Source organism: Lagopus muta, chromosome 3 (genome assembly GCF_023343835.1).
Source record: "Lagopus muta isolate bLagMut1 chromosome 3, bLagMut1 primary, whole genome shotgun sequence".
NCBI lineage: Eukaryota > Metazoa > Chordata > Aves > Galliformes > Phasianidae > Lagopus > Lagopus muta.
The window spans coordinates 5,471,109-5,484,120 of NC_064435.1; the positions used below are offsets into that span (position 1 = coordinate 5,471,109).

At 41.8% G+C, this 13,012-nt stretch overlaps 1 protein-coding gene across 3 annotated transcripts in view; it reads left to right on the top strand.

Annotated features, from left to right (window-relative positions):
• The first annotated feature begins 5,108 nt into the window (after positions 1-5,108).
• The window catches only part of COL22A1 (collagen type XXII alpha 1 chain), a 226,658-nt gene continuing 218,754 nt past the window's right edge, over positions 5,109-13,012 (top strand). For 2 of the 3 annotated variants that reach the window (XM_048938956.1, XM_048938958.1), the window contains exon 1: positions 5,109-5,871. In XM_048938956.1, the coding sequence (XP_048794913.1) occupies positions 5,745-5,871 (127 nt within the window). In that variant the 5' untranslated portion in view covers positions 5,109-5,744. The remainder of the gene's footprint in view (positions 5,872-13,012) is intronic. The other variant, XM_048938957.1, reaches the window with a different exon arrangement.

Here is a 13,012-nt window from a genome sequence, read left to right on the forward strand (position 1 = left end):
CTGGGAGTGAACTATTGTGGGACGCATTGCCACAAGTTTGGAAGCAGTATTTATATGGATACAAATGCGGCTGGTCTGATTTACTGAAGAAAGCACTGCGCTGCTGGAGTCATGCACCACATCTTTGTGAAATCCTTCTACCACGGTCACTGACTGAGAAGTTATTCTGGGGGAGCACCATGAAATGATTACTGTTTTCTTAGCCACCTGCTGAGGCATCCATTCCTGAGGATAAGATATCAGCTTTGCAGACCTTCCTGACCTGCTCCAGCCGTGTTCCTAACCCCAGGGTGAAAAAGGAAATCAAAGGCTCATGATCAGAACAGAAAGAATTGCAAAATTTAGATAAATCAAAGCATAAATCCATGCAACATTTATCACAGTTCTCTGAGCTGCTGGTATGGTGTTGCTTCCAACAGAAAATAATACAGCAATAGTAAAGTACAAAATAAGAGTGCATCCTGAATTACCATCCATGTATTATTGAAAGACTGCATGTTTCTCCCACAATCACTGGAGAAAAAATACCTGCAAAGATACTTTTCACAGGAAATGTTTTATCTTCTGTTAATTATCTTAATACAATGTAAGGAGAAGCAAAAGCTTTAACAACTGATTTTTCTTGAGGTATGTTTTCACAATTATTATATGCAGTAGCTGAAAAGCTAAGTGTTGGAAAACATATTTATATACATACTGTGACATTGTCAAAGACAAAGTGAGGATCTTAGGTTTTCTTCACCATATGCAAAACTCATTTTGATGTGTCCTTCGATTCAGTCTCTTAGAGCTGATTGAACTACTGTGCTCGTGCTAATCTTCCTTTGCTGTAAGTGCCACCAAATTCTTGGGAATCTCCAGATTTGTGCAGAAAGCCACCAGTACCCCAGTACTTTTCACATAAGATGAAGATAATGTTCAATGAAACATTAGGTTGAAAGATGAAGTAGCCTGAAGAAAAAGGAATGCAGACTGTTGGCATAGATATTTTATCACTGTCATGGGAAAAGTTTTCAGGTTTTTTTTTTTTCACTTCATCCTAGAAGTGAGCAACTCCTTATCATTCTGCTTTTTTCTCATGTTGTATTTGAATTCTGGAATGGGAACAGTCTGAGACAGATGTTTCCTTCCCAGGCTTACAGATACACACGCAGAATTAGCTATTGTATGTATTATTTTCTGTGTTTGTGAAATAATGAAAAAAGAAATAGTGGTAGAGCAGTGAATAAACTGCACAACCACTCCAGAAGCCATGTAGAAGTCAAGCACGTTGTGGGTTTCACTTTCTGCATTCACATGCAGGTATTTTCTTTCTTACCTCTGAAAAGGTTTTTATAGCAAGCTATGCCTGAAATGCAATCCTAAACTTTTGAAACAGCCACACCAGGAACACTAACATCACATCCTATTTCGGGAAATATGTACCTAAGTGTTTTGCTGAATCAGACTTTCAATTCTATTAAGGTAATGATCCTTGCAGGAAACCTGTAGGGAACAGTAATGGCGATGATCTTTCTTCATTAGCAAAGTCTTTCCATCCCCACATATCCTTATCTTCTGCACAAAAGTGGAAGCAAATGACAGATGAAATGCCTCTCTTCCAGATGCAATTGGTCAGACAGGATGACCGTGAACTGGTCTTAATAATGTTCAAAGGATAACATTCCTGTGCCTTGTGTCATTGGCAGTAGCAGCGATGGTGTTGAGGTGAGTGAAAATAATGTCTGTCACTGGCAAAAGGGCTTACAGAAACACCAGGGATCTGCCACAGTAGGCATGAGACAGAAAACCAAAGTGACTTCAAATAATCTATGTCTGTCAAAAGATTTTTTGGCTGTACAGGCATTGGAGTGAAGGTGCAATGTGCAAAGGGGAGCTTTGTTTTCCTGGAGGCATTACACCAAGAGAAGCCTTCAGAGATACACAGTACACCACTGTGTCATAGCAAGTGGGCACAATAACACATACCATATACAAAACTGAGGGGAGTGGCTGACTCATCAGGGCTGCACAGCCATCCAGAAAGACCTCAACATGCTGGAGAGGTGGGCTGACTAGAACCTCATGGAGTTCAGCAAGAAGTACAGAGTGTTGCACCTGGGAGGGAACAACCACAGGCACCAAGTGCTGGTGGACACCAAGTTGAACATGAGCCAGCAAAGTACCCTTGGAGAAAAGTTAATAATGTTCTTGGATGCATTAGGCAAAGTACTGCCAGCAGTTCAAGAGAGGTGATCCTTCCCCTCTGCTCAGTATTGGTGAGGCTGCACCTGGAGCAGTGTGTCCAATTCTGGGCTCCCTAGTACCAGAGAGATGTGGACATACTAGAAAGAGTCTAATGTAGGACCACCAAGATAATAACAAGATTGGAGCACCTTTCCTCTGAGAGAGCTGGAACTGTTTAGCCCAGAGAGGAGGAGGCTCAGGGAGATCTCTTCAGTATGTACAAATACCTGAAGGGAGGTCACAAAGAAGTTGGAGCCATGCTTTCCTCAGTGATGTCCAGGGCCAGAACAAGAGGCAGCGTGCCCAAAGAGGAACACAGGAAGTTCCATATAATCATCAGGAAGCATTTCTGTGCTGTGTGGGTGATGGAGCACTGGCTAAGGTTGCCCAGAGATGGTAGAGTCTTCTCCTTGGACACCTTCAAAGGTGGCCTGGACTTGGGTCTGGGCATCCTGCTCTGAGTGTCCCGCTTGAGGTTGTAGCAGATAAAAACAGAGCTCCCATACAACCTCAACTATTCTGGTATTCTGTAATATATTCTGCCATGTGAAACTCTGATTCTTTACTACAGCAATTGGTCACAAAGCCTTAGAGATCTCAATCTTCCTCAATTGTGTTAGCTTATAACTCATGGCAATTACTAGTGTGAGCCCTATGAGACATTGACATAAAAGTGTGAGAATCTAAACAAAAAATAGCATCTAATTCAGTTCAGCTTACCACTTACCAGCAACTGCTATGGTAGTGCTAAAATAATTTATCATAGTGGGACAGCTTGATGCTAAATTTGGGCCTTTTTTTTTCTTGAAACCCTTGGAAATACATGTGTTTCTTTTAATAAATTGAAATTACATAGACACATACATACATTTGCTAAGTGAATATATATGTATATAATGTATACATAAATATTTCAATGAATATTGAAATATGATGTGGTGGGATAAACTGAATTTGGTCAAAGATTTTTCTTTGTAAAGTTGAAAACTTTGTGGAGGGGTTCCTGTGGTGTTCCTTCTGCTTCAGAGTGAGCAGTAACGTAACAGAAATCATCAACGCTTCCACATGTGCTTCTACAATCTAGAAGGCAGAGTAAATAAAATAAGACTGTGGTCTGCCAAGAGAAGTGTCACCAACTCATGGTCGAGCTGAGCTGTCTCAACCAACTTTATACTCAAGACCTCAGTCCCACAGTGGGAAATATTAGCAGTTGTATTTTGAGCAGCTCTGTGAGCTAATGATATAGATCTGTGTGTCGACTGAGATGGGCCCAGATGAACTTCATGGGGTTCAACAAAGCCAAGTGCAAGGGCTTGCACCTGGGTCAAGGCAACCCCAGCTATCAGTACAAACTGGGGGATAAAAGATTGAGCACAGCCCTGATAATAAAGGACCTGGGGGTACTGATGGATGGAAAGCTGGACATGAGCCAGCAATGTGCCACTGCAGCCTAGAAAGTTAACTGTATCCTGAGCTGCATCAAAAGGAGTGTGGCCAGCAGGGCAAGGGAGGTGATTCTGCCCCTCTACTCTGCTGAGGCCTCACCTGGAGTACTGCATCCTGATGTGGGGTCCTCAGTACAGGAGAAACGCGGTCCTGTTGGAGCACATATGGAGGAGGGCCACAAAAATGACCCAAGGGATGGAACACGTCTCCTGTGAGGACAGACTGAGAGAGCTGGGGCTGTTCAGCCTGGAGAAGAGAAGGTTCCAGGGAAACCTGAGAATGGCATTTTAGTATCTAAAAGGGAGCTAAAGGAAAGAAGGGAACAGACTCTTTTAATAGCGTCTGCGGTAATGGGACACAGGAAAATGTTTTCAAACTAAGAGGGAAGATTTAGATTGGATATAATGAAAAAGTTTTTTACAGTAAGTGTACTGAGGCACTGGCACAGGTTGCCCAGAGATGTAGTGGATACCCCATCCATGGGGACATTCAAGGTCAGGCAGGATGGGACTCTGAGCACCCTGATGTAGCTGTGGGTGTCCCTGTTCCCTGCAGGGGAGTTGGACTAGAAGACCTTCACGGGTCCCTTCCAACTTAAAAGATCCTATGATTTCAGTACTACAGAGTTGTTGCTGCTTCTGCTAAACGTTCCCAGTGGTTATCCTTAAGGCAAAAAAAATCTGTGTTCTGATGCCTGCTGCTCTGATGCTGCTGGAGGAGGGATGAATAAACACGTCTGGAGAAAGGATGAAGGACTGTTGGCTCCAGTAACCAAGTCTGCAATTCAATCAGAAATATTCCAGCAGAGGGCTTTTTATATAGATACTGAGATTACGGAGGGGTAAAAGCAGAAGCCACCTGTTCACCGATCCAGAAAGGGCATTTCCTTCTCTTAGCAGACTCTCTGGGGACACATCTCTCAGCCAGGAGATGCCTTCCCTGGAGACTTTTCTCTTCTCCTCCTTGAGGATAGGAGCTCAGCATGCCCCACACACCCCTTGGTCATATACCCCCAGTGCCCGTTCCTCTGACGTCCCTCTCATCCCCAAAAACCCTCAACCCCATCCGCAAGTCCCCTCGACTCTCTCAGCCTCCACTCCCCCTCCCCAAGCCTCACCCCCGTTCTCAGGCCACCCCACCCCCCAACCACTCCCGGCCGGCGGCGGGGCCCACAGCCCTCCCCGCCCCACGCCTTCCCCACCCCTCGCTGCTTAAACCCCGCTCCTGCCCGCCCCGTCCCTCTCCTGCCTCAGCGCCCGGCCCGACCCGGCTCGCTCCCTCCCTCCCGCCGGGTCCCGCTGCCGCCCGGCCCTGCCCGCGCTGCGCCTCGGCTCCGTCCTTGTGCTCTTCGTTCGCCTCCCCTTTTTGCTTTGCTCTCATTTATTTGCTCTTCTCTCCCTCTCTCTCTTTGCTTTCCCTTTAGTTGTTTTTTTTTTTTTTTTTTTTTTTTTCCCCGCTTCCCTTTCTTTCTTTGCTTCTTTTTTTTTTTCTTTGCTTTTTTTTTCTTTCCTTTTTCTTTGCTTTTCTTTATTTGCTTGGTTTTCTCACTCTTTCTCACTCTTTCTCACTCTTTCTCACTCTTTCTCACTCTTTCTCACTCTTTCTCACTCTTTCTCACTCTTTCTCACTCTTTCTCACTCTTTCTCACTCTTTCTCACTCTTTCTCACTCTTTCTCTGTTTTGCTCTTCTCTCTTTCTCTTCTCTCATTTCTTCTCTCTCTCTTTCATTGCTCCTCATTCTCTCATTTCTTCATTTCTCTTTTTTTTCTATCTCACTTTCTACTCCTTTACTCTCCTCTTTTTTTGCCCCGTTTTTATTTTCTTCTTTTCTGTACTTTTTTTCTTCTTCTCCATTTACTCATTTCTTCTCTTGTTGATTTTGTTTCTTCTCTTTTTTTTTTCACTCTTCCCTTCTTTCTCTCTCTTTATTTTCCCCTGCATTTTTTTCACCTTCTCCTCTCCCCTTTTCCTCCCCCTCCCCTCCCTGGGGGGAGCAGAGGATGCAGCATTTTTCCCATCCTCACTCTGTCACCAGCACCTCTGTGTGAGTGCCTGTGTGTTTGTCTGTCTGCATGTCTGTGTGTCCCCTGCACACCCACCCACTACGCATCCCATCCAAGCCGACAGCTGCAGAGTGCAGCAGGGCTGAGGCTGAGTGCAGGCACCAGGCTCCCTCCTGGTGCTGTTGTGCTTGCACAGGTAAGAGGACATCCTGACACCCAGGACACTGTGGCTCTGCACACAACCCTTGTTTTGGCTGTTCCTTTTAATTTTTCCCTTGTATAGCCAGGCAGCTCGAGTTCAGAAGAATTTTTGTTGAGTATGCAGACATGCAGAAACAGGATCTGTGCTTTATAAAGAAAACTGGGGAGGAACTGTGTTAAATTGATCTTAATTGGAAAAAAATTTCCTCTCAGAAGGAGTGGTGAGGTTTTGGAGTAGAGGGATGGTGCAGTCGTCATCCCTGGAGTTGTCTAAGAAAAGGGTAGATGTGGCACTGAGGATATGATTTAGTGGGCATGGTGGGGATGGGCTGATGGTTGGACTAGATGATCTTAGTGTTCTTTCCCAAGCTTAATGATTCTATGATTCTATGATTAATTGGGATTTACTTTTTTCCTTACTCAACAAAGTTTGTGGACCACAGATTCCGCTAGGTGGATCTCAGTCTGCCAGCCCTTAATTTGTGATCAGCAGTGCAGAGTCTTCACCGTGGTCTATCAGCAGAGACTGGGGAAATGCCCTTATGGAGGAAAGCCATCAGAGTTCAGAGCTGACAGATGCTTATAGCTGTCAATAATGCATAATGATTACTCTGTTCAGTGTTGGTTCTCCTAAGCACATATACCTTGGGATTTTGGTGGCCTAACATCTTGTATTCTCTTTGTGTGGCACTTCAGTTTCTATTGGTCTATGGGAATACCCTGATGTGTTAACAAGATATTTGGTTTTCAGTTTGTATTTATTATGAATGTGCTTTGCCTCATTTTATTTCTATGTCCTATATGTCGTCCTCTATGCTGCCTTATTCAGCAGTTATTTCACTTCTGTATTTTTATATACCCAATGTTTTTAAAAAAGAAAACAAAAAACTGTACTGCTTGCCTCAATGGTGACACTTCCCAGGCATTAATATGCACACAGCACTGTGTGTGTTTTCGTGTATTTGATTAAGACCTTAAAATAACACAGCCCATCTGCTCAGTGTGGACACTAATGTAATCATTCTCAGGATTCTGTGATTCTGTGAAAATGCACCTGCAAACCCTACACATGTAACTCTACGCTTAATTTGCACCGAGAAGTACTCTAGATGCATGTCTGAATGTCCCCTTTTTCTTTCACAAATACCTGTTTAGACATCTGACTGAGGGGATGTTTGTGTAAATACTAAGGAATATATACTCTCTTATAAAAGAAGAAAGGCAGTTTCTTTAGGAGGCCAGGCAGGCAATCAAAAGGTTTTGTCCACTTCAAAAACTCCATGACTTTTTTTTAAGTGTAAGCATTTCTGACAGCAGATTTTACTGGGAGTACAGTATGGATATGCTCCTTGTCTGTGGTTGAACAGATGCTCTGAAGTAAGCACTTCAGATCATAGAATCATAGAATCATAGATTGTATCAAGAATCATAGATGTATCAAGTGTGTAAAAATGTCTATCAGAAATTACATCAATTAAGTGTTGATGGAATATTATGGCTAAAGAAAATTCTAACTGTATATTGCAGAGTTTCCGTGTACCTTTAGTGTGTTGTGTTGCTGTGGCTCCTAACAAGATGCAGTGTGATGTTTTCATAGAATGGTTTGAGATGGAATGGTCACCTTTCCAGATGAAAACTGAGGCTTGGAAGAGTTGAAATCTCATTCTGAACTCAGCGATGGGCAGCCTGACGACAAATGAATGTCATCTGATTTTGAGTAGAATGATTCAAAGTAACTTGCTGCAGGGCAGATCTCAACACATTGGTCTTCTGAAGCAGCAGTAATGGCACTGCTCTCTCCAGAGGCCAGTCTGACTTGTTTCTTTTGTCAGTACAAACTGTATTCTCTCTAATTTGATCAATCGTCTCCAACTTGTATGAAACCTCTACCATAGGGTAGAGGAAAAAGAGGTTTAGAGTTGCAACAGCCATGTAATGGAAGACTTACTGGAGGAAGTATCAGTATGATTCATGAGGATGAGTCATATTAGCATTAGGAAAGAAGGAGTCCCATGGTGGGCACCTAATGGAGAAAGAATTAAGAGGAAGAATTAGTTTGATCCTGTGTTTTCTGGGCAGATTTTTCTGAGCTCAGTACCTAGACAATGTGTGGGTGAATGAATCTGTGGCACCTATACATACAATTAAGTTTTTTTTTTTTTTTTTTTTTTTACTTCTACTGATGGTTCATACAATGTTAGGGCACAAGTATTTGCTACATGCCAGAGCTATCTTTTGATTCTGAAGATTATGATACTGAAAATAATAGGAATAAAAGAAGGCTTTTTTTTTCCAATGTGTGATAATTTTCTTACTAAAATATATTTCTGAGATTTGCTCGGTAATTATTGTGGCTTCAAAGGATATTTCAATTTGTCACACTGTAACACTTTCTCCGAAAGCTTGTTTTGATTAATCACTGCTGGGTGATTGCAATTCCTTCCCTTTAAACACCATTCTTAAACTGTTCCCCTTTCTCATAATGAGGAGAGAAACCTAAACACAAAATCCTGCATTAGATCCATGTCTCCTCCGTACCATCATACCTAAATAGTGCAGAAGATACTGGGCTATCTCAACTGTTTGAGCAGAATCAAATTCCTCATGCTTTCAGAGGCAAATTGTAAATGTATATTGTCTCCCACAGTACTGAGATACCCTTCTCAGCTTTTCCCATTCTGTTTTTCCAAGTGAGGAGGATGAGCCAGTGCATTTCTTCATTTCTTCTATCAGCTCTATAGAGAAGAATCATTCCTGGAGTTCTTTGACTAAACGAGTCTCAGGATATCAATATTAAGTCCTTTCTTACCAACACTTTGTATTAGGCACTACCAGGTGTTAAAAAGGAAAGGAGAAAACAGCATGTATAGAAATTAATAATTCTGCAATCTGTAAATCGGTGTAGCTGAGGAATTGGGAATATTTTGAAATATCTGTAGCAAACATACGTAGAACAGGAAAAGAACACCAAAATGAAGACATTAGAAACTATCTACTTGTAGTCCAGGCAAACTCTCCCATTGTCTATCAATTTGATCTTCATTCTACTTGACTATACTTTGTGTTTTCCTAATGGCTTGTTCCTATTGCTGCTAAAAGTTCTGTTCATTGGATCAGGTTTCTGAAACTGTCACAGGCAAACGCCATCTGGGATGATGCTGCCCCAGCTCGGTTAGGGAAGCCAAGCAGGGGGCTCTTATTTTGCTGAGAGAAAGACTTATGAGAAAGTCTCCCATTGTGGGAGATTTACACCTCTTAAGGCTTAAAATTTTCTGCTTAAACCGTGCTTGTGCTTATTGTCTTCTTGGCAAACAAGCATGTGGAGAGTTAAAAAATGCAACATTGAGAGCAATCTTTTTTTTTTCCCCACGTTAGGACTCTTCCTCTCCTTTACATGCTCTCCTTCACACTTGTTGGTGCTGGCTGACATGGGAGTAGTGAGCTGCAACTGCAATCCTTAGACTGACACCCCCAGCAAAGGAGCTGTGGTGGCTTTTGGGAAAAACGTGCACCAAATTGTTCTCCCAAGTCTGCTCCTGATGTCTGACTCCAGTAACCAGCCTTAAATATTGTAGCATTTATACATGGTTTGCAAAACAGGACTGATAGTTCTGGTTGATGAAAGAGTTGCTGTTCTCTCTTTGCCTCTATTCTTAGTCTGAACGTGGGGGTGGAGAGGGCTGATAATACTTATTTTCCAACATCAGTAACAGGTCTATGAAGATTAAATAGCTGATGCTTTACCTAGTGAGGAAAAAAAAGGTGTGGATACATTACTATTGCCATGGGAAAACTATTTCAGAATTGGCAGTAGGTGGGTAGATGGTGAGTATATGTTATGCTACAGACCTGGCATCTACATCAGGAATTGAATCTGGAGTAGAGAAAAAAAGAAACAACCCACCTCTTTAATAAACATTATTGATATACAACAGGTGTTCATCCTTCTAATTTCACTAGGTGATAAAAAGTAGCGAGGTAGTTTTTGTTTCCTTGTTTTGCCAGAAACAACTTTAAAAACGGAGTTTACTCTTGGGAGATTGAAAGTTGGGCTGGGTTGCCATTCATTCTGTTTATGATATTGAGTTTTTCATGGCAAACAGCTGGTATTTTTGCAGACAGTGATGAACAAGAATCTCAGACCCTCAGACTTGCGGACATATTTTGAATTTTAAAGGCTGCTTGCTGTAATGTGGTATGAATATTTTTTAATAACTTCCATTTTTTTTTTTTTCCCTGAGGGGTAGGAAAGCTAGCAATAAGAAGAGGTCAGGTGTCTGTGAACACTGACACCTGCTTGGGAATGCTTGCACTACAGAAATAATGATTCAGACCATCCTGAGCATCCTCTGAAGAGCCACAAATCCCACACCAGGGCGGATGTGGCTGCAGAGTGGCCAAAAAGGGCAGAACCCAGAGCTGATCTGATTACATATCACAAAGCTTCTCCAAGCTATGTTAGCACTGACAGTTCATTAGGAATGAATGAAATTGAATTATGGGTCACGTATTGTGCGTGCTGTCAGTCCTGATTATGCAGTCATCTAGATTTCCTTTGCTTAGGGAGTACTGCTGTCACAGAGCTTATCTACTATGCAGTAGATGCAAGCTATCCTTTTGCAGCTTATAGGAATCTATTTACTTTACATTGATTCAGTTCCTTAGAAATGAATCTTTAATTCTTTGCAAAATAGAAGGATCCCTTGAGTTTTGTTTAAGCAACTCATTTTGATTATTGTTGTGTCCTGAATATTGATTCTTAAGTAATTTTAATAAGAGATGTCAAAACTACAATATTTCACACAATATTTGAGGGAAAGCTTAAATTATTGACAGCTTTAAATATTTTTGGAGTCATTTTCTTTGATCTGAGCTTAGCCAGCACTTGATTGTGGTTTGACTGCTTATTACCGAAGTGCAATTTTTGCAGCGCTGTTTGCTTAAACATGTTGAATTATGTGCTTGTTGGCAGCAGGCTGGTATTTCTTTCAAATGCAAGCAGTTTTATATTGATTTTCATAAGAAGTTGTTATTCTGTGTATCAGTCACAATTTCTTTCTTTGAGATGGAAAGTTTAGAGATGAGGGGAAGCAGGGGAATTACTACTGGCTCCACATTTACTGTAAAACTAATTGCCACTTGTAGAAGAGCGTGTCAGTAATTCCAATTTTATCAGTAGGTAAAGGCTACAAATAATGTATATAGACTGTCTTGATTATTGCTACCATTTTTCGAGTAAAACAACAGCTGGTATCCATTTCAAAGCATGTCTTCTAATGCCATCCCTGCAATCCTTTATCCATAGTAGATAATAGCCAGAAGATCTTCAACAAAGCCTATTGATTAAGTCTAGTCAGGATTGTCAAAGGCATAGTGGTTGCAAATAACTGACTGGAAAATCATGGACTCTCAGAATGCTTGAGATTTGAAAGGACCTCTGAATATCATCTGATCCAGCTCCCTACTCAGATAGGACCACCTACAAGCACTGAACACATCTTGTTCAGATGGAACCTCTTGAGTTTCAGTTTGTATCCATTTGCTCAAATTAATTCAGTTCCTGATAAGAGAGACTGGGCACAACCCCTGTCTGGAACCTGAGGATAAGCAGGTCCCATGCTGGTGTTGGTGAGGCCCAGACCAAGCTCATTTATAAGCTCTGCAGTATCACAGCCCAGGATAACCTCAGCCTAAATACATCCAGTTCAGCAATAGGCAATGACTTCAGAGTCCACCAGCAGGGAAGTAAAAAAAAAAATCAATTCTTTTGTAAAGCACAGTGTTTTAGTATAGATATGAAAGTGGTCAGCTGCTCTGGGATGCTGGAGCAGTAATGATCTACTCTTTCCTAGCAAATGGGTTGACAACTTTTGTTTGAATCTTGACTTTTCATAAGACATCTTGTGCTTGATGTATTTCAAACCAATTTGCCCCTGTCTTGCTTTGCTGTTTAATTATGTTACCACCTGCAGTGTACTTCTAAGAGTTGTTTTTATGTTTTGTGCAGGCTTTTCTTAATTACACGGGTAAGTACTTTTATGATTCATTCCTGAAATTTAAGCAGTTTACTATGTGGGCTTATTTTATCTTCTTTCTTTGTCATCCCTTGGGTTTATTACTGAGTGCATTTTCTGTTCCTTTAATTTTTTTTCAGTCATTTGTGCATTTCTAAGTACTTTTGTATTCTCTACTTAATTCACTTTTTTATTTCCAACTTTGATTTTTTTTTTCTTATCAGTAGATGTCTTTATTATCGTGTTTTCTTTCCCTAATGTCCTTTTCACTTTCCCTAGCAGCTGTTCCATGAATACAGGCCATGACCCCAAGAAAGCAGTGGATGTTCTGAGTGGGCAATAAAACTGAATCTCCTCTGGTGCAGCTTAATACCATTACCTCTCATCCTATCACTAGTTCCTTGGGAAAAGAGGCCAACCACTTCACCTTTCAGGGAGTTGTAGAGAGTGATGAGGTCTCCTCTGAGACTTCTCCAGACTAAACAATCCCAATTCCCTCAGTCTCTCCCTGTAAGAGTTGTGTTCCAGACCCTTCACAGCTTTGTTGCCATTCTTTGGGCATGCTTCAGGACCTCTTCTCTTCCTTGTAGCGAGGGGCCCAAGACTGAGCACAGTATTCAAGATGTGTCACCAGGAAGCCACAGAAGGAACCTGCAGGCACGCTGAGTATTCAGGATGGAGAAAATTGTTCCCCTAGATGAAGAGTTTTCTGAGGCCTGCTCCTCCTCTCCTCTCGTGTGGACACTGTCGGCTGCCATGTCTGGAGGCAGGCTCATTCAGCCCAAGCAGTCATGGTGGATCACTTTATCTAGTTTTAGATGTTTGTTACAGTCTTCCAGCTTAGCTGGCATCCCTTTGCTCCCTTTGGAACTGGTGAAGAAAAATATAAAGTTTTACAGCACAGTTCATCTGACCTGTTTGAAATCTATTATTCTCTAGAAGTGTTTGTTCCTCTCTCTCTGGATTATAAAGAACAGTAGTGGTTTACTCTGATATGGACAGTAACACTGTAAATCTCTTTACTTGGACAGATTAATCCCTGTAATATCTGTAGAACTTCAGCACATCCATCAGCAAAGTTAGCCATCAGGGCGGCATTCCCCACAGACAAGCTGGGAGAGT